General features: G+C 43.9%; 1 protein-coding gene across 1 annotated transcript; it reads left to right on the top strand.

Annotated features, from left to right (window-relative positions):
- Positions 1 to 15,356: 15,356 nt before the first annotated feature.
- Positions 15,357 to 17,338, top strand: osr1 (odd-skipped related transcription factor 1; the record flags this gene model as incomplete). The annotated part of the gene is made up of 2 exons (XM_080512797.1): positions 15,357 to 16,027; positions 17,206 to 17,338. 2 exons carry the CDS (start codon positions 15,357 to 15,359, stop codon positions 17,336 to 17,338), a joined length of 804 nt encoding a protein of 267 aa, XP_080368923.1.
- Positions 17,339 to 21,728: the final 4,390 nt, after the last annotated feature.

Here is a 21,728-nt window from a genome sequence, read left to right on the forward strand (position 1 = left end):
ACCTCGTGTTTTAATCAAACATTTCTCACTGCTGTGTCGACAGTCACACATGATGAAATCAGTAAAGATGATAAAAAAAAAAATGTTTCAAAATACAAACAAAACTCCTTTTGGAATAATTAGGAAGTTGAACATTTTCAGTGTACATGACTGGATGTACTGTGTATGAGCAGCGACACATGTAAAGTTGCAGTTTTAGTGTTCCTTTTGACAACGACATACTGTTGGACAGACTTGAAAAATGGTTGTGGTTCTGTGTTAAAATGGTTAGAACTCTTCATCTTTATGAAGGATCCCTCATTGGGCCTCTTTTATTGTATTATCAGGGGGGGCCACACTTTTTCAGCATTCGAGCTCCTTATAAAACGACCAAGTCAAAGTGATCCACCCACTACAAAAATACAAAACATATTTATTTTCAAATATATTGAGGATTCTTTATATGTACAATGTATAATGATGTACCTTGCAAAACCGTACGAGCCAATATTGTGCAACACGACATAATTAACTATGAACATTTATTGTAATTACCTGAGTTTACTCTGACGACCTTCTTTGGTATTGAGACGGTCGACTGGCAGACGAGACAAACGCACTTCGAAAATGACCTCGTGGAAAAAAAGTCCACCTCCCATTCCTCACGGAAGTGACACGTCTTCGTCTTCTCACTTGGTCCAGCTCCTCCACTCATGTTTGACGACCAAAGCTTTCTCTAGTTTAAAAGAAAAAAGCGAGGGCTTCAAATTAGCATTAACTCGCTGACTAGCTTGTTAGCTTCGCCACACTTAGCGTCGTTGTTTGCGCGTGTGCGTCGACCTGAAGGTCAGAGAAGTTCAGCCGTCGTCTGATGCCTTCGATTGTACTCGTAATTCAGAAAGGTAAATTAGTTTCATTACACCAGCGTCTATTTTTTTTCTAATGTCATGCGATCTACTATTACTACCTTTGATCGACCGGTAGATCGCGATCGACGTATTGAGCACCCCTGATCTACATGCTCCATCTGGCTCAGATCATGAACATGACAGAACGTCTCATCATTCTACAGACAGCACACAGCTCCACAGACCCTTCAGACCTCTATCGATCTGAAATTCAACAACCACATTAAGACTATAACAAAATCAGCTTATTACCATCTGTAAAATAAAACATTTGAAGTATTAAAGGATGTGTCACTACTCTAAACCCAAAACTCATTCTAAGACAGCTCAATGTTTTTATGGGAGAACTGTTATTCAACAACCGAGAGTGGCGACATGCACTGTATCGTCTCCTGCCTGTACCGTGACCTGCTGCTACCGTAGCTAAATGAAAGAGCTAACCTCCCAGCAGCTCACAGTCAACTCTGTCTGTACTCCAACTTTGTGGATAAGGGGCATCCACGAGTACAAGAAAAACATGGGAGAGAAAATGGGACAAGGAATGTCGAGCCTGCACTGTTGGTACTAGGAGATGTTGAATTAAATTCCAGACCCCGGGGGCTAACAGCGACGCTAATACCATCAGCTGTGTGGCTCGGGCAAGCACCGATGCTACCACTACTATCAGCGGGTCGCGGGCCAGTACAGGAACCTTCTCTCCCAGCGGCGGGGCCTGTCAGGGTAGCGCCAGTCAGGCTAGCGCCAGTCAGGGTAGCGCCAGAGTAGCTTCCCCCAGCAGTGGGCCACGAACCAGCACTGGAGCCACGACCACCCCCAGAGGGCCACAGGTCAGCACTAGAGTTAAGACCAGTGGGCCGTGGGCGAGCACCGGAGACTTAACCACCACCAGCAGGCTGTGGGCGAGCACCGGAACTACGAGCACTGGAACTACGAGCACCGGAACTATAAGCACCGGAACTACGAGCACCGGAACTACGAGCACCGGAACTATAAGCACCGGAACTACGAGCACCGGAACTACGAGCACCGGAACTACGAGCACCGGAACTATAAGCACCGGAACTACGAGCACCGGAACTACGAGCACCGGAACTACGAGCACCGGAACTACGAGCACTGGAACTACGAGCACCGGAACTATAAGCACCGGAACTACGAGCACCGGAACTACGAGCACCGGAACTACGAGCACTGGAACTACGAGCACCGGAACTATAAGCACCGGAACTACGAGCACCGGAACTACGAGCACCGGAACTATAAGCACCGGAACTACGAGCACCGGAACTACGAGCACCGGAACTACGAGCACCGGAACTATAAGCACCGGAACTACGAGCACCGGAACTACGAGCACCGGAACTACGAGCACCGGAACTACGAGCACCGGAACTACGGGCACCGGAACTACGAGCACCGGAACTATAAGCACCGGAACTACAAGCACCGGAACTACAAGCACCGGAACTATAAGCACCGGAACTACAAGCACCGGAACTACGAGCACCAGAACTACGAGCACCGGAACTACAAGCACCGGAACTACAAGCACCGGAGCTACAAGCACCAGAACTACGAGCACCGGAACTACGAGCACCGGAACTATAAGCACCGGAACTACGAGCACCGGAACTACGAGCACCGGAACTATAAGCACCGGAACTACGAGCACCGGAACTACGAGCACCGGAACTACGAGCACCGGAACTATAAGCACCGGAACTACGAGCACCGGAACTACGAGCACCGGAACTACGAGCACCGGAACTACGGGCACCGGAACTACGAGCACCGGAACTATAAGCACCGGAACTACGAGCACCAGAACTACGAGCACCGGAACTACAAGCACCGGAACTATAAGCACCGGAACTACGAGCACCGGAACTACGAGCACCACCTGCTTCTCAACCTGGTCTCCAAGCAGGGACCACGTCTCTGCAGCACTGGGAAGACTTACACTTAGACTTAGAGACTTAGTCTTTCTTTATTGTCATTGCACAGGACATCACACAGTCAGGAACTGGCAACGAAATGTCGTTGCTTAGCAACCGGTAAAAAAGGCATTAAAAAAAACCTATTTAAATATATTTTAAAAAGTAGTGCAAACAGTCAAACAGTTCAAATTCGGTGCATATGAACGATAAATAAAAGAGCAGGATGAGAAATGGGATAGATTAAAATTGAATAATTGCACAATGTGATGTTATTTGGTATTTAGAACCTGATGGCCGGGAAAGAAGCTGTTCTTCAGTCTGGTTGTTCTGCAGCGGAGGCTGCGGAACCTCTTGCCGGATGCCAGGAGGGTGAACAGTCCATTATGGGGGTGAGGCAGCGTGTGTCTGCAATGTCCTTGATGGGTGGTAATGGTAGTGGGGTCCCAATGATCTTCTCCCTGTCCTCACCACACGCTGCAGACACTTCCAGTCTGAGGCCTTACAGCTCCCAGACCAGACAAGGGGCTAACGGCGACGCTAATACCATCAGCTGTGGCTCGGGCCAAGAGAGCACAAAGTGGACCACATGAACCAAACCCAGGTTCAGCCCGCCGGCGAGCAGAACGCACCGTTTGGGCTGTCCTTTTTCTCTTCTCCCTTTTTCTTTTTGGGGATCCTGGGAGCCAGACACGAAGCCGCACCCCCATTGATCGAGATAAGATCTCCACATAGCCACAATTAGCATCCGAACCGCTAACTTGTGCAGCCGTATCGCCACTGGAGTTTGGCTGCATGTCTCAACATCCAGTTAAACTCCGGCGTTACAGTAATGATTATTCCCCGGTAAGACCACTTGCTCCGAGCAATCGGTCTTGTCTGGTCGCCGAGCAACCGCTGCACTCCCAGAAAGAGCGGGTCGAGTGCCTCTAGTGGTTGCATGGGTCATCGCAATCTCACTTTACACCCACCTGGTGGTCGCATGGAGTCATTGCACTCTCCCTCTGTGCCGCTGAGAGTGGTCGTCATGGTAACCGCCCCGAACCAGACGCCTGCCTCCCTCTGGCGTCCGTTCAAGGTCATTACACCCACTCACACTGACCCTCCAAGGTCTGCCGCCACCTGGTGGACACGCATGGTCATTATATCCCCACTCAGACCCCCCCCCCCCACACACACACACACATACACACGCTCTCTTTGTACATAGTGTTTGTTGTTTAGTAGATTCGATCTCTGTGTTAGATGATGTTGTTACTTGATTGTGTTGATTTCTGAGATGATTTCCGAATTATTTATGAATTAATACATTTTTGTTAATAAATGCCTGTTAGCTGAACTGATCGATTCCTGGGAATTATTGTGTTTTTATTGTTGACTGGTTTGTAACAGTCTGCGCTCGAATCTCACACCTTCCCTGTTATTTAAGATTGTTATATTATATATTTTGCACAGGAATATTAACTAACTTAAATAACCATTTATACAAATGAGACTGATATTTTGGTATTAGCTATGTCCAGTTAGTTGGTGGTGCCCCAATTCCATTATAATTTGATAAATAACAAATTTATTAAAAAAATTTATTTTTCTTAATAAATTATTTTTAATAAATTATTTTTTTAATAATTTATTAGCTTTTAAGTAATTACTCAATTACTCTAGGAGTTGTTAATGAGTGAATGACAGTTTACTGCCCTTAATAATTAAAATGTTTAATAAATTACTTACAGTGATTAATTACTTTCAGTAATCTATTACTTACAGTCATTTTTAAGCTAATAACCAACCATGAATCCCAACAGTGGGTATCAATAGTATCGATATTTGGATCGATCTGCCCACCACGACTTACAACACAACTCTTACGCCTGATCCTCTCAGAGCCCTGTTTGGTGCGCCTTACAGCCCAGAGCCGACACAACTGTGCAGACCTTGCCTGTCCTTGCCTTCGCCACCCTGCCGGCCAGGCTACTCATAACTTAACTGGAAACGCCCTCACCCCACTCTCTTCAGTGTTCAATCAATAGATTAATGAAATATTTACAGATGTGTGAGGGTGAACTCACTTTAGTGAGATAATGTACATATCACCCATCTTTATACAATAAAAACAAACATTTCAGTATTTATGGAGAGGCGGTGGGATTTGATAAGTTATACTTCTTTCTTTGTTTGGTGAGACATCATTTGATTATTTTGAACTGTTTCTTTGATTTTGTGCATGTTTGAAATAAACAATAAACAATATATATATAAAAGATGAAACTCTAAAATGGTGGAGTATAGACCTATGATTTTTCACATCGTAATAATAAACTGCTCAAGTCACGAGCTATGCTGCATTTTTCTCATATAATTTTTCAGTATTTTCAAATACTGCATGGAAGATACTAATACTGATTGTTGTTAAGCCCCAGCCTAGGAGTTCCTGGAGCAACATAAAATTGCAACACACACAAACACGACCACAGTCGTAACGATTGAATATTGTCCGATCATTTGTGGCCATAAATTATCCTATATTATACATTGTGGAGGCGGAGAATGAGGAGACGGACGAAGGAGTCGAGTTGCTTTTCCTTTATTTTCTCCAACCGTCTGACAGTTCACCTGTCAGATAACCCACCCCCAGTGTCACCGCACTACCCCTTATAAACACCGCCCACTAACAACACCACACCACGTGACCGACACACCCACTCCATTCTGCTTGGGAGAACCTCCCCCTCAGGTGCACACCACAACATTCAGAAATAGCATAATATACAATAATTTATTGGCATAAAGACTCAGGTTACATGTGCTATATAGATAAAAAGGCTCTGAACTACATTCAAGAAAGTATCTTTTAATGTTGCGTTGTTGACTAATTAACATATTCTGAATTTTCCACGAGCATTTCAGCTTTTCATTCTGTTCCATTTTATTTAGAATTGTTGCATTTTATTTTGAATGAGCACTTCGTGTCTAACAGTGGAGGGTTGTGATGAGAAACCCGACTCCTTGAACGGACTCACGGGTTTTTGAGTCGTTCATCCAAGTGAATCGGTCATTTGAGTCATTTGATTCAGTTGCGCATGCGCACTATTTCCACCCGCTCCTGGACCTGGAGGCTCAGCTGAACTGCGACATGAACCAGGGGGAGAATCATGTATTCATAGTAAAATGATGAAACACTTCTGAGGAAAATAAACAATAAGTACACGTAAGTTTTTAGTGGTCCTGGTCTCCTTATTCTAGATTATGTGTGTTGTTTCTGTGGTTTAGTTGAATCAGAAAATAAATGAGATAAATGATTAAACTGAATAAATACCTGGCATCCAGAATGGCAGATATACAGTATATATTAATATATACATATGATTTTACACGATTTTACAGGTTTTTTTACTTCTAACCTTCTGATTTTCTTTTTTTTACTAGTATCAATAAATAATGTGACGTTCATAGGGCAGAACTAATTATAGGGGACAATATTAAATGTAACACAATACACGCTACACTTGTATTTTAACATTGTTTATTGTGTATTTATCCATGTATTATTCGTGTATTTATCTCTACAAGCTTTGTGAAACAAACAATGTGTTGTTTTTTTTCTGTTCTGTCACTCTCTGAGCGGAGCGCCGCTGCAGACTTTCAGGTGAGGGAGGGGCGGAGCCTCACCGCTCACCAGGTGAACGACACAGCGGAAGTGCTACTGACCGATTCAGTGAACGACTCTTTCGAGTTTCGAGATGAACGACTGAAGCGAGCCGACTCGGGCATGTGACTGCAGAAAGGAGCTTAAAAAGTAGGCGGGGCTTAGAGCTTCGCAGATATGTGACGTTACAACAGTCGTCTCAGCCTGGCGGCAGATCTGGGTCTTATGAATCCTCTGTTGTTGTTGTTGTTTACATCCTCCACTTTGCACTAGTTGTTGTGTTAGCGTTTAGCGCACTGACGCTATGCTGCAAACAGAAAGCTCCGACACGACGCAAAGTCCCGAGCCCCGGTCTCCCCCTGCCTCACATCTGCTCTTTCACGACCAACACGGAAAAAAAAACCAACCAGTGCAAAGCTGACCACACTAACAACAGAGGATTCATCCAGCCGACATTAAAATATTGAGGGCGTGGAGTAAATCACAAGCATTACAGCTGCTTTAAGCAGCTCTTTTAGCATTACAGCTTCTTTTAGCAGCTCTTTTAGCATTACAGCTTCTTTTAGCAGCTCTTTTAGCAGCACTTGTAGCATTACAGCTTCTTTTAGCAGCTCTTTTAGCATTACAGCTTCTTTTAGCAGCTCTTTTAGCAGCTCTTTTAGCATTACAGCTTCTTTTAGCAGCTCTTTTAGCAGCTCTTTTAGCATTACAGCTTCTTTTAGCAGCTCTTTTAGCATTACAGCTGCTTTTAGCAGCTCTTTTAGCATTACAGCTGCTTTTAGCAGCTCTTTTAGCAGCTCTTTTAGCAGCTCTTTTAGCATTACAGCTTCTTTTAGCAGCTCTTTTAGCAGCTCTTTTAGCATTACAGCTTCTTTTAGCAGCTCTTTTAGCATTACAGCTTCTTTTAGCAGCTCTTGTAGCATTACAGCTGCTTTTAGCAGCTCTTTTAGCAGCTCTTTTAGCATTACAGCTGCTTTTAGCGGCTCTTTTAGCATTACAGCTGCTTTCCTCACAGGGCCACTAAAGTGTGTAATGGAGTTAGACGAGCTGCAGAACAGTGACATTTATATTTTCCTCTCTGCGGCTGGAGGCTGTAGCAAGAATGACTCAGTGAACCAGTTAATGAACGTGAAAACTCGTGAGTCACCGTTCAGTCAAGTGACTCGCGGGTTTTGAACGAGTCGTTCACATTCGATCGTCACTAGTGGAGGGAGCCTGACAGTGGCGAGAGCCTGAGAGTGGAGAGAGCCTGACAGTGGAGAGAGCCTGAGAGTGGAGAGAGCCTGACAGTGGAGAGAGCCTGAGAGTGGAGGTCCTGCAGCCAGACACTCTTGCTCCTGAGGGTGGTACACGAGGGTGGGAGGGGAGGAAGAAGGGATTTGGGGTACAAAAAACAACAATAAAAAAGTGTTTTTTTTTCTACTTCACACTGTCTATATTTTTTGTAATCTGTGAAACGACTTCCAATAAAAAAGAGTTATAAAAATATATCCTGCTACACACAATTTACTGGCAATTTACTCTATTTTTAGAGGATTTTTCTTTTTCACTGGATTGTTTTCTTTTTTATTTCTATTTTTACATATTCTATTTTTTGTGCTCTTTTTTGCTCTTGTTAGATTTGTACACAGGTTTACATATTTTAATTCCTTAATTTTTATAAGTTCTGCACCTTTTTACCTTGAGCTGTTGTAAGTTTGTGTTTCCCCCTGGGGAGGAACAAAGCCCTCTACTCTCACATTTTAACATTCTGCAACTAATATAACGAGATAATATTCTCCGACACTCTCAGAGCAACTGGTTTTCCTACACAGTTTAAGAACAGCTGGTTTAAAATTCTCCTCCACACACTGAATATCCTGCTTCATTCACTAAGAACAGCTATTGTTTTGTGCAGAACATGAATGCGTTGTAAATATGTCGACATATTGTGTCGGGTGTGTGTGTGTGCGTGTGTGTGTGTGTGTGTGTGTGTGTGCGCGTGTGTGTGTGTGTGTGTGTGTGTGGGTGAGGGGGGGTAGGACCCGGTGCTCGTGCTGCTCGGTGGGCCGGCGGTGGGCTGAGCTCGGGTGTATAAGAGGCGGTGTCGCTCGCGCTCCGCTGCCGCCTGCAGAATGCCGCGAGCCCGCAGACTGTCGCTCTCAGCCGGACAGTGAGCGCTGCCGCCGGCCTGCACCTCCTCCGACCAGCCGCTCCGCTGCTCTTCACCGGTGAGACGCAAACACTCTCAATCTGCCGCAGTTACTCATAACGAACCAACACCACGTTCTATTTGTGCGGGTTATTAAACTATTCGAGTGACTTTCTGCTTAGTTTGAACCAACTTAGTTAACTTAGTTTGACTTATAGTGACATTGTGCAGGTGTCTGCACTCCATGATCTAATCTAGTTAACGTTCATACTATTTCATATTTAGTTTAGTGCAACCATATTTAAATCTCAGAATAAATGATCTACCTCCAGATATTCAAAAGATTTTAGAAGTTTACACAAGTATGCGTTATAACTTAGTATATTTAAAGTATGTCTCCTCAATATTGAATGGAAATTCAGTTTTATGATAAAATAATACATTTCTTTAGCCATATGTACAAATTCGGAGGTTAGTCAAAATGTTTTATTACATCTAAATTCACCTCCTCAAAATGTAGTAAAACGACTTTAAAAAGAATCCCAGGAATATAATGATTTCTCTTCTTGATAGAAAACCAGAATATGGCAATACAAAAATCGATCTTTTCAAACATTAATGGACAAATTAATGAAAATAAAATCCATGAATGAGCTGATCTCCTGTCTTAGAGATCCCTGTTGTATACATAACTACATTTTTTGTGTTCATATAATCTGTAAAGCATTTCTGGGATCTTCTGACTATAAAGTATAGCATCAGTCTGTTTGAATACAAGTTTAATTAAAAAAAGTATTTAATGCATTTTTAGATAAAGATCCTGATACAGCTCAGGTATGTGATAAAGTTCGATGAGGCGTGTGGTTCAGGGGCAAGACTGGCTCATGGGGGTCTGATCTGGCCTGCAGTTTTAAAGGTTCTTGTCTGTCGGTGTCCTGTTTCTCTCGGATTGTTCAGTTTAACTGGCTGAACTGTGGCACATCTGCTTTCTTTGGCCCGTGTTAGTTCACGCACTGATCTGCTAATGCTGAAGCTACTCTGACGTGACTGAATGAATATGATTCAAGAGCGCAGTAAACAATCAAAATAAACTACAGATAAATGATTCGCTGTCAATAAACATTGAATCAGACTTCACAAAAAGAAGAAAGGTGTTCACTTCAGTTAATAAAGCTTCATTCACAGCTCAGCTCCACTCTCTCTGATAAATCTCAGTTTATATGATCAGGAGCATCAACATAACAAATGCATTTTTACTTTTTTATGTTTGAATTCTGAGAAAACCAAGACATTTTTTTGACTTTGTTTTTATGGCGTCAAATACAACAAAGTCATTTCAGGGCACTTTCGCAGAGAAAACCCAACAAATGGACATGAGCAAGCGTGGGCAACTGTGAAAAGGGAAAGATATGTTTTTCTAGGAAGAAACTTTACACAACAGACAGAAGAAGAGACAAGGAGAGGACAGACAGATACGTCAGACATCCACTCGGTGAAGACACATCAGGCTTCAGACCAGCAGCTCCATTCGACTGTCTGAGGTCCTGCGGGGGGGGTGAGGGGGGGGGGGGGGTCCTCCAGCAGTCTGAACCTATAGCAGCTGGACTAGAAAATGGTCCCTGGTGTCCTGAACCAGCACCGAACTGAAAGCTTCATTAAATAGAAAAGTCTCCAGCATAACCCGTACAAGCCTCTGGGACTGGAAGCTGGGCGGACATGAGAGGAGCCTCGGAGCTGAAAGCTCTGCTTCCCGTTCTACTTTGAGAAGAGTTAGAAACCACCAGGGGGCAGCACTCTGAGAACGAAGGTCTGTTAATATTGGACTAACAACTCTTTAAGCTACAATGCAGCCTGGTTGTTAAAAGCTTTATAGGCTCAAAGAAGGATTTTAAAAATGATATTCGAGATTTAACAGGAAGACAATGAAAAGAATATCGTATTGGAGTGTTGTGTTTTCTCCTGTTGGGACCCCCCGTTGCAGCAATTTGAATCAATTGGAGAGTTTTTACGCAGTTATTGGGACCCTGAGGATGGGAGGGGCGGAGCTTCTTCGGCTGGTTGACAGCTCAGCGCTGCAGACGGAGCAGAAACACATAAAAAGTCTGCAATAAGTAAGTTATAGAGATGAGTTGCTCAGCCTGCAGTAACCTGCTGTAACCAGCAGGAAGCTGTGTTTTCAAGGAGCCACAGCACGTGTGACGAGGTCAAGACCTCCCAGGACCAGTCATGATGGAGCTCCTCATCACCACGTCGTCTCCAGACTGACTCACTGATTGTTTTATGCATAAACATCATCGAGGTGCAAAAACACAAACCGTCCTCACTTATAGGATTTCATGCAATGTTCATTTTCCACGTGCTTTTGTTTACATTATAACAGGCCAATAGCAATAAATCCACCAGCCATTAAACCACCAGGGGACTACTATGAACTGAGATTAACGCACCCGGGTTATCTATCCATTATCTGAGGTTTAACTTACCCAGACATTTGAGATCCTGATAAGTGTTACTACAAAGCAGGTTATCATCGGTAGTTCAACCCGGGGTTTTCTCGTCCTGATAAGTGTGCCTGCACAGGAAATGGGCAGTTTATCGAGTGAGACCAATCAAACTTTGCAGAGCAGCTTACATAATGGAGGAGCAGACAATATTAGGAAATATGAAGAAATCAGTCAACATCCAAGTTAGAAGCAACACTTTTGCCGCAGCAAAAGCCAATAATGAACGCTGGCAGAAAATCAACTCTGTTACTGTGTAATATATTCTACGGTTATACAGAATTAAGTGGTCGGGATTACTCACTGTAACTTCATAACAGCACAGAGGTTTCGGGCAGAGATTCCTCACTGCTCTTCTGATCGTTTATATTTCCAATTGAGGTATTTTGAGGCTCAGTTTCTCCAGTGTGAATGCGTTTTTTGTTGGAATATCAATTCCTTGCCATGACGGCGTGGGCAGTTCTGCGTTCCTTAAATTCATGTTTCTGCAGTTCTGTCAGGTGTGACCATTAACCCATTATGAAAGATCAGCCCCTTATGACGCTAATCGGACTTTGGAACAAGTCAAGAACGAGAACAAAAACATAATTCAAAGCTTAGTGACAAGACTTTATGTTATTGTGTCAAAAGGATTGCATCCATCCTCAAAACCTCCGTCTCGCCCAAGTGCTCTTCCTGCGATCCACAAACTAATCAGGATCTTCTAAGATTGGGCAGGTCGTTTTCCACGAGATCTGATTGGTCAGGACGCGGCGCTGTTATACTTGTTGATCTCTGATTGAGAACATAACCTGCTCTGGAGCAGGTTAGAGGTTCGGCGTAAGTTACTGTGGTGATTTAGCAGGTAAGAGGTGAAGCAGCATCGTCGTACGAGAAACCCAGGCTTCACCCTGAAGTTACCGCCAGAACAGAAAACCACACTTTGTTCTATAGGCCAGTGTCTTTCACCCGCTGCTCCGCGGCTCGCTGGTGTTTCCTCCAGATCGTCAGCTGAGCCGTGGGAAATTATCACATTTCACATTTTTTTCTAAAACAACATTTGCTCTCACAGCGACAGTGTGTTGCAGAGTAATCATGTGTAAATACTCTTCACCACTAGAGGGCAGCACAGAACTTTGCCGGTGAAATGTAAAGTGACAGACGTCAGTGTGGTTCATCTCCACCTCCTGCTACCATCTTGTATCAAAGTACTGTGTCAGTGACAGTGATGGAGAAGTTTTTGAAAACCAGGATCTCAGCTCTTCATCCATCAGGTCCAGGTTTCACACTGACGGAGTCACTATTAAAAAAAGTCCTTGCTTTCTGGATTTACTGGATTCCTGTTGATAAAACTTTGATGAGAAAGACTTTATATTGTCAATAGAGGCTACAGAGTTTAACTTTTTAACATTTTCAGGTGGTGGTGTGCCTCCAGAGTTTTCCAAACAAAAAAACTGTGTCTCGTCTCAAAAAGGTTGAAAACCACTGCTGTAGGCCACTGGTGATGATGACATTTTTCCTGAGTAAACCAACACGCATGAAGAATAAAGAAATCAGTTGAACATGCAGCAGAATAGATGCAGTGTTGTCATGTTGGATGACTGAATCTCTGACTTTTCTGCTGAGCTCCTCCACAGAAGTGAGCAGGTATTTACGAGAGGCTCCCTGTGAAACCACTCAGTTTCTGAGGCCCTGGTTCGTCATGCTGCCTCAGAAAAAGATACATTATTGTCTATTGTTGTTTCTACTTATCAAACCTGATGGAACAGCTCACAGGTATTTCTCTCTGCTCAACAGTGTCATTCTGTTCTGCTGCCCTCAACAACCCCGGGCTTATTCTGGAAACACCCAGAACACACACACACACACACACACACGCGCGCACACGCACATAAACACTCAGACACACACCTCTTCATAAAAGTATGATTTTCTTTCTTCTTAGACTATTTCTTTGTCGTCAGGACAACAAGAGTAATCTCTTTATTCCCATGAGCCCGTGAAACGTCCACAACAACCTATTATTATTTCCTCACTGTTCTTTTAATGGCCTCAATATTTCACATTTCCCTTTCGTTTTCTTTTTGATCTGGTCTTGTTTTATCCACCTTTCTCTCGCTGACTGTACTTCCTTCCCTGTTTCCGATTCAGTTTATTTGCCATTTGTAGTACGTAAACCACATTGGAAAAACTAATGTGCAACGAGCTCAACGTGCACTGTCAAACGTTTAAAAGAAAATGATCAATTCATCAATGCCACATAAAATTCTATAGGGTAAAAAGGTTAAAATACTGTACAATAAAAAGTCCATATGGAATTACTGTAAAATACTGTACAATTAAAAGTCCATATGGAATTACTGTAAAATACTGTACAATAAAAAGTCCATATGGAATTACTGTAAAATACTGTACAATAAAAAGTCCATATGGAATTACTGTAAAATACTGTACAATTAAAAGTCCATACAAAATTAAAGTGCCTTGTTTAAATTCGTCACCACTTGTGGAAAGAAACTGTTTGTTGGCGAGCAGTGGAACATTTGATCGAGCGACATCTTTTCCCTGAGGGAAGCATTTATGAAATGTCCCCAGCAGGGAGCCCTGAGGCGTCATTCACGATTTGTAAAGCTCGTTTCAAGAGTCGAGCTTTACGTTTGGCAAAGTACAGCCAACGGTCCTGCTGACTGACTGAACCACTTTGTTCAAAGTATTTTTTTCTTCCAGAGTGAGATTTTCAAATCACACAGTAGTACAGTTGGTTAAGACACTTTCAATTACACAATAGTAAAAGTTTAAAAGAATCTTTACATTTTGAGTAAAATCTCGGAGTCTTGCTTTCTCACCAATGTTTCTGGTATCAGAGTTCCAGTTCAAGTCATGAGAGTCGAAGTATTTAAACGTTTCAACAATCTGCACCTCAGAATCATTGATGTAATAATCTTCTGATTCCTATCGTGAGAAAAGTCGATAACAAGTTCACATGTTTTTGATGTGTTTAAGAGCAGGTTTTTGCCTTACTCCATTTAACTACATTTTCTACCTCCTCACGATAATGCCATGAATTTTTTGAGCTGAAAAGCCTGATGATGGTGGCATCGTCTGCATATTTAATTATCACATTACTTTCATGAGATGCTACAAGGTCGTGAGTATACAGTGAGAACCACAGGGGGCTCGAAACACATCCCTGCGGGGAACCAGTGCTAACATACAGCTCATCAGAAGTACATCCATTGAGTTTGACCCTTTGTGGACGGCAAGTCAAAGAATTAAAGTACCATTTACATATGGCATCATCAAGTCCAAGGTCTTTGAGTGTTGGGACCATTGAGTTAAAAGCTGAACTGTAACATTCTAACCTGGGATTTCCCGTTGTCAAGATGCTGGTAGGGTTCAGAGTTCAAAGAAAAGCAAATGACGTCTAATATTTTTTCGGTATGCAAACTGGAGCAGGGATTTGATCTCTGATATCACCCAGCACCAACCACTCAAAGGGTTTTGCATCAAGACAGAGATGAGGTCTGCTGGCCGACAGTCACTCAGACACGTCACTGGAGTTTTCTTGGCCACTGGAATTATACTTGATCTTGTATAGCGAAGTGGGACGGTGCACTTCCTGAGTGACGTGTTGAAAAGATCTGTCAGGACAGGGCAGGTTCAAGGACACGGGAGGAATACGGTCCGGACCAGGAACTTTAGTCCTGGAGAGGACCCTCTGGACGTCCTCCTCAAGGATGGTAGAGACATTCTGCTCATTACAAGCGGGAAAAGCAGGAGACTCAACATTTATGGGTCAACATTTGTAATGGAGGTAAAAGACTTTGGTTTGCTTGGTTGTGGAAATGTACAATGAAAATAAAGCTGCCTTGCTTTGTTTAATGCTTATTTGCTGCACGTATTGGAGGAGTGAGGTGATTCCCTGTGTACTTTCTTTTGCACTCATCTGAAATGGGACTGAACAAAACCTTCTCATCAGTGTAAAGTGTTGATCATTTGAAGGCGACACAGAGCTCCTGCAGCAGGATGTGTAATGTTTGCTGGGTCACAGATTCTGCAGACAGTTTATGAAAGGAGCAGAGAGTTCATGCAGAAGACAAGGATTTAAAGGTTTCTGTGTTGTGGCAGTAAAAAAAAAAACATTCTAAACTCCTGTCTAATGTAAACCATTGTGTTTAAAATGCTGCTCTTCTGATGTACAGAGAATTAAAGTGGCGCTGACACAGGTGGATGTTGTGTGTTTCAGTGTTGGAGCCTGCCGGGGTTGATGTTGCCGCCATGGGCAGTAAGACGTTACCTGCGCCCGTCCCTTTGCACCCGTCCTTCCAGCTGGCCAACTGCTCCGTCGTTCAGACGTCTGCAGGCCTCCAGCTGCCTGCAGATTATTTCCCCAGCATCTACAGCTTCAGTGCCTTGCATGCCATCCACCTGCACCAGTGGACCCTGGGCTACCCCCCCCTGGCTCTGGCCCGCGGCACCATTTCCAAGCTGCCACCTCAGTTCTCCGGCATGGCGTCCGTCCCATTCCTACCGCAGCTCTTGCAGCCCAAGCAGGACTCCGCAGGGCTCCTCCAGAGCGCCAAGAACAAGCCTCGCTTTGACTTTGCTAACCTGGCAGTAGCCGCCACGCAGGAGGACCACCTGAAGGTGGAGGACCTGAGTATGGGCGCTGCTGCTGCTGCAGCCCAGGCGTCGTCCCAACACCTGAGCACGGCCGGCCTGGGATGCCTGCTGGACGTCAGCAAACTGCCCTCGGCGGAGCGCAAGTCCACCCGAGGCCGACTGCCCTCCAAGACCAAGAAGGAGTTTATCTGCAAGTTCTGTGGCCGGCATTTTACCAAATCCTACAACCTTCTGATTCACGAGCGAACGCACACAGATGAGCGGCCGTACACCTGTGACATCTGCCACAAGGCCTTCAGAAGACAGGACCACCTCCGGGACCACAGGTAGGAGCTGCCGGCCCCCTCAAGCTAAATGCATGGATCTTCATGAAGCTGTTCTCCCGGTGCAGCTCCAGCAGGGACAACACTAATTATTCATTTCATACATTTTGTAGATCTGCAACAAACTGCTCAAGTCGTCAATTGGTAAAAAGATCAGTTGCAAAAATCACTTTATCAATTCTGAATTCCTGTTATTTAGCAATCGGCTTCAGTTTGACTGAAACATGTTTCATTCGTTATGAAATTGGCAAGAAAGATGAATCAAACAAAACTTAGTTTAATCAAAGTGACTGCAGATTTAAATGTAAATGTTGGCTTGTGAAAGAGAAATGCGTTGGTCTGGAGGGTCCGATGGACGTTGCAGTGACTTCATGTCAGTCATGCTCATTCCTCCTCTCATGGTCTCACTCACTCTGACCTGAAGAACATCTTCCTCTTCTAACTGAACACATTTAGTAACATTTGTCAACTTTTTTAATAACCATAAACACTAAATGCTTCTTTAAAATGTGACGGGTATATTTACTGCCAGGCAGTGTAGAATCAAGTCAGTGTATAAAGTTGATTTTGTCTTTGGAATATGAGTTATATTTGTTCATCCATTTCCCCTCTGGCCTCTTGAAATCACTGACAAGGTCCGATTTGCAAATCTCAAAAAAGAAAGTCCCTCTTCCTTTCCTTCCTACGTTTAGTAAATGCTCAGTTTATTTCAAACAACTTTATTTATCTCACAAGGAGCATTTCATTTGGAGCTCCTCAGTGCACATTTACATTCATGCATGCATTCGGTCAGTAAATAAATAGTCAATAATAGAATCATTAGTCTGTCAAGGAATCATTTTTAGTGCATGGTTCTGTTTTTCCGGGTGCTGCATTGGCAACCACTGGGGTTACTGGGTAGAAAGAAGCCTCACTTGACTGCAAGATGACAACTTGTCAACTATTTCAGTTCATCAGCGACTATTTATATAATAAATGATGCACATTCAAATGTAAACAGTGTTGGTTTAACAGTGACGACACGGTGAATCCTAAAGTCCTATCAAAGGGATTTTATTTTAAGCAAATTGTGGAATGATGTTTGAAAAATGAAAACTGATCTTTGTTGTAGTTTCAGTTGTAGGATGTGTTGAAGGTCGAGTCGACACGTGACAGAATGACCTTGTTCTTCCCGTCTGCAGGTATATCCATTCAAAAGAAAAACCCTTCAAGTGTCAGGAGTGTGGGAAAGGCTTCTGTCAGTCTCGGACTCTGGCGGTCCACAAAACTCTCCACACGCAGATACACGAACTGAAACCGTCCAAGATGAAGTGACACAGCTGCTCTGTCAGCGGGACAAGGACACTGGGAAACGCCCAAACAGCGTTTCTCTCAGCTTCTGGCAGCGGAGCCCTGCCGGCGTCTGCAGAGGAAGTATCTCATGTTTCTTCAAGAAGTAGCTCAGAAAAAAGGCCTTGCAGATACAGTATGTATGGAGGTATGGAATGTAAATTGGACCTTTTAAAGTCTTCCTTTTAATTATTTATTCCGAAGCTGTGGGGTCTTCGGTTGGAGACCTGATTGTAGCTTCCTCTGTGTGGAGTCTGCGTCCTTTCCTTGTGTGTGGACTTTCTCCCTCAGTCCACCAGTTTGTTGTTACTTGGTGACCCTCAAGTGCCTGTATATTCAATAACACATTCCAAATGTTGTATTTGTGCAAATGCTGTATATCAAATTGTGTTTCTTGCACTTTATCCTGATTATGATTTATTTACATTTACCACTGGATCACTCAAACCTATTTTCAAAATGAATAATCATTTCCAAATAAAATGTTTTACTCCAGCTGCTGTGTTTCACTTTGTCTGGTGTATAGTTTAGAGCACTAATGCAGATATTAGCAGGTTGCTTTGCCGGGTTTTATAACTGTTTATGATGCTTCATTAGAAGAATATTGACATCGTAGTGCTCGTATGTTTTCCAGTTCATGGGCACCGTATATGAGAGGGGGGGGTTATGATATGCGTTTTAAATAAACTATTACCAACATATGTTCCTATCTCGGACTTGATGAACATTTAGACAGCACAGAGAGGTCTGCAACCTTCACAACTACAATTTCACCAAATGAAATTTAAAGTGTGCAACTTTCAAAATTAACTTGTGAATTTTGTAATTAGTTGAAAAAAAATCTGAAATGTGAAAATATTTGAAAATGTACGGAGCCCCCGAAGGGACATGGAGGAGAAAAAAAAACGATTTCAGGATCTCGCAATAACTTTTGCGAGATCTCACGAAAGCCTGTTCTTTCGCTAAGCACTGCTTGAATGTCTTTATATTTTAGGCCGATTTCAAAATAAAACTCGTGTGGGTGGATGTCCTCCACTAGCTTTAGCTTCCCTGAACAACAGTGGGGTGTACGGTGTCTCTGAAAGGACAAACTTAGTCGATCACATACACAATGCGCATATATAACAAGATAGTTTTGCGATATACCGCAAAAGTTGTTGCGAGATCCCGAGAAAGTTTTTTTTGTTTCTCCATGTCCCTTTGGGAGCTCCGTAGAAAATGACCATTTAAAACTTGGTGTTCTTTTACAGATTTTTTTTAAATCTTCTATGCTCTTTGCCATTTTGGCTGTTTTAGAAGTTTTGGGTGTCGATGAATTTTCTCTTTTTTATGTGTTTTCTGTACCATTTGAGTGGCTTGTTGCTAACAAAATAAAAAAATAAAAAGACAAACAGTATTCCAACATATAGCCATTACAGAGGAAGAGAAGATGTGACTTCACGTTACAGACCTCTGTAAAAGTTGAATAGTTCACATTACAATGGCTCGTGAGGAAAAGAGTCATCACTCATTCCTCTAGTTCAGTTTCAACACTGTAAAAATCTAAATAAACCATTGGGAGTCAGAAGCTCTGATTCTTGTATTGATATGTACATTACTACATCCAATCAGTTGTAAAATATAAACCCCTTTCTTAACTTGTCTTGGTGAAATAACAGTATTTCCTTCAGAGGGTATTTCTTTGTTGCCATCCATCATTTGTGAAGTGGAGAATCAGCTTCACATCCAGTGGACAGGTCTGGTTAACCTTCCATGATTCAACAGTGTGTGTGTGTGCGTGTGTGTGTGTGTGTGTGTGTGTGTGTGTGTTACAGGAAGAGAACTGCTGGTCCAACGGAAGAGGATCTGAGCGGATGGTCTGCAGTAGTGAGGAACTCATGAGTCTGTCATCGGCGCGGTGAGTGTTCAGGGACACGGACACACAAACATCCAGCCTCGGCGGCAGCGGATGGCGTACGTGACTGTTAGCCGGGAGCAGAACGGCGTCCACAGTGGGAACCACACACCTGGTAAAACACAGGCCAGACCAATGTGTGTGTTGCAGACGTCCCTGCTGCTGGCGGGTCACACAGGTCACATGTACTTGTATTACAGGCAGAATGAGTCTGATGGTTACTGACAAGAATCTATATTGTCCTCTCTCTGGTTCCTGACCTGTCAATCAAACTGTCTGACTGTTTGAGACACGTGAAGGAAATGTGAGTCTGCTACTGGAGGTTTTCCTCTCCACTCTGGCGGGACTCGTGACATTTGTACATTTTTCTGATCTTATTTCATGTCAGGTGGCCAATGTTAAGGCCAATGTTGTGAATGTATTAAAAAAACAGACTGACCTTACAGGTGTAACTGAAACGTGAAGAAAACCAAACATGTGCGTTGATGAAGACATGGAGCCACAAAACAAAGGTTTAAAACAGTAGGAACGATCAATGTTCAGGAACAAAGATGTGAAAATTCAGCCATGGAGTGTTTTCTTGTGATGTTACACGTCTTGGGTTTTCGCTGATCTCCACCACTCTGAAAGACAAATAAATGTAAACAATGGAAAACATGCTGCCCGCTGAACACACTGAACACACTGCTTCCTGACCACACTGAACACACTGAACACACTGCTTCCTGACCACACTGAACACACTGCTTCCTGACCACACTGAACACACTGCTTCCTGAACACACTGAACACACTGCTTCCTGACCACACTGCTTCCTGACCACACTGAACACACTGCTTCCTGACCACACTGAACACACTGAACACACTGCTTCCTGACCACACTGAACACACTGAACACACTGCTTCCTGACCACACTGAACACACTGCTTCCTGAACACACTGAACACACTGCTTCCTGAACACACTGAACACACTGCTTCCTGACCACACTGACCACACTGCTTCCTGACAACACTGACCACACTGAACACACTGCTTCCTGACCACACTGAACACACTGAACACACTGCTTCCTGACCACACTGAACACACTGAACACACTGCTTCCTGACCACACTGAACACACTGAACACACTGCTTCCTGAACACACTGACCACACTGAACACACTGCTTCCTGAACACACTGAACACACTGCTTCCTGACCACACTGAACACACTGAACACACTGCTTCCTGACCACACTGACCACACTGAACACACTGCTTCCTGACCACACTGAACACACTGAACACACTGCTTCCTGACCACACTGAACACACTGAACACACTGCTTCCTGACCACACTGACCACACTGAACACACTGCTTCCTGAACACACTGAACACACTGAACACACTGCTTCCTGAACACACTGACCACACTGAACACACTGCTTCCTGACCACACTGAACACACTGCTTCCTGACCACACTGAACACACTGCTTCCTGAACACACTGCTTCCTGACCACACTGAACACACTGCTTCCTGACCACACTGAACACACTGCTTCCTGACCACACTGAACACACTGCTTCCTGACCACACTGACCACACTGAACACACTGCTTCCTGACCACACTGAACACACGGAACACACTGCTTCCTGACCACACTGAACACACTGCTTCCTGACCACACTGAACACACTGCTTCCTGAACACACTGAACACACTGAACACACTGCTTCCTGACCACACTGAACACACTGAACACACTGCTTCCTGACCACACTGAACACACTGCTTCCTGACCACACTGAACACACTGCTTCCTGAACACACTGAACACACTGCTTCCTGACCACACTGAACACACTGCTTCCTGACCACACTGAACACACTGAACACACTGCTTCCTGACCACACTGAACACACTGAACACACTGCTTCCTGACCACACTGAACACACTGCTTCCTGACCACACTGAACACACTGCTTCCTGAACACACTGAACACACTGCTTCCTGACCACACTGACCACACTGCTTCCTGACCACACTGAACACACTGCTTCCTGACCACACTGAACACACTGAACACACTGCTTCCTGACCACACTGAACACACTGAACACACTGCTTCCTGACCACACTGAACACACTGAACACACTGCTTCCTGACCACACTGACCACACTGAACACACTGCTTCCTGACCACACTGAACACACTGAACACACTGCTTCCTGACCACACTGAACACACTGAACACACTGCTTCCTGACCACACTGACCACACTGAACACACTGCTTCCTGACCACACTGAACACACTGAACACACTGCTTCCTGACCACACTGAACACACTGCTTCCTGACCACACTGACCACACTGAACACACTGCTTCCTGAACACACTGAACACACTGAACACACTGCTTCCTGACCACACTGAACACACTGAACACACTGCTTCCTGACCACACTGAACACACT

Source organism: Blennius ocellaris (genome assembly GCF_963422515.1).
Source record: "Blennius ocellaris genome assembly, chromosome: 17".
NCBI classification, from domain to species: Eukaryota; Metazoa; Chordata; class Actinopteri; order Blenniiformes; family Blenniidae; genus Blennius; species Blennius ocellaris.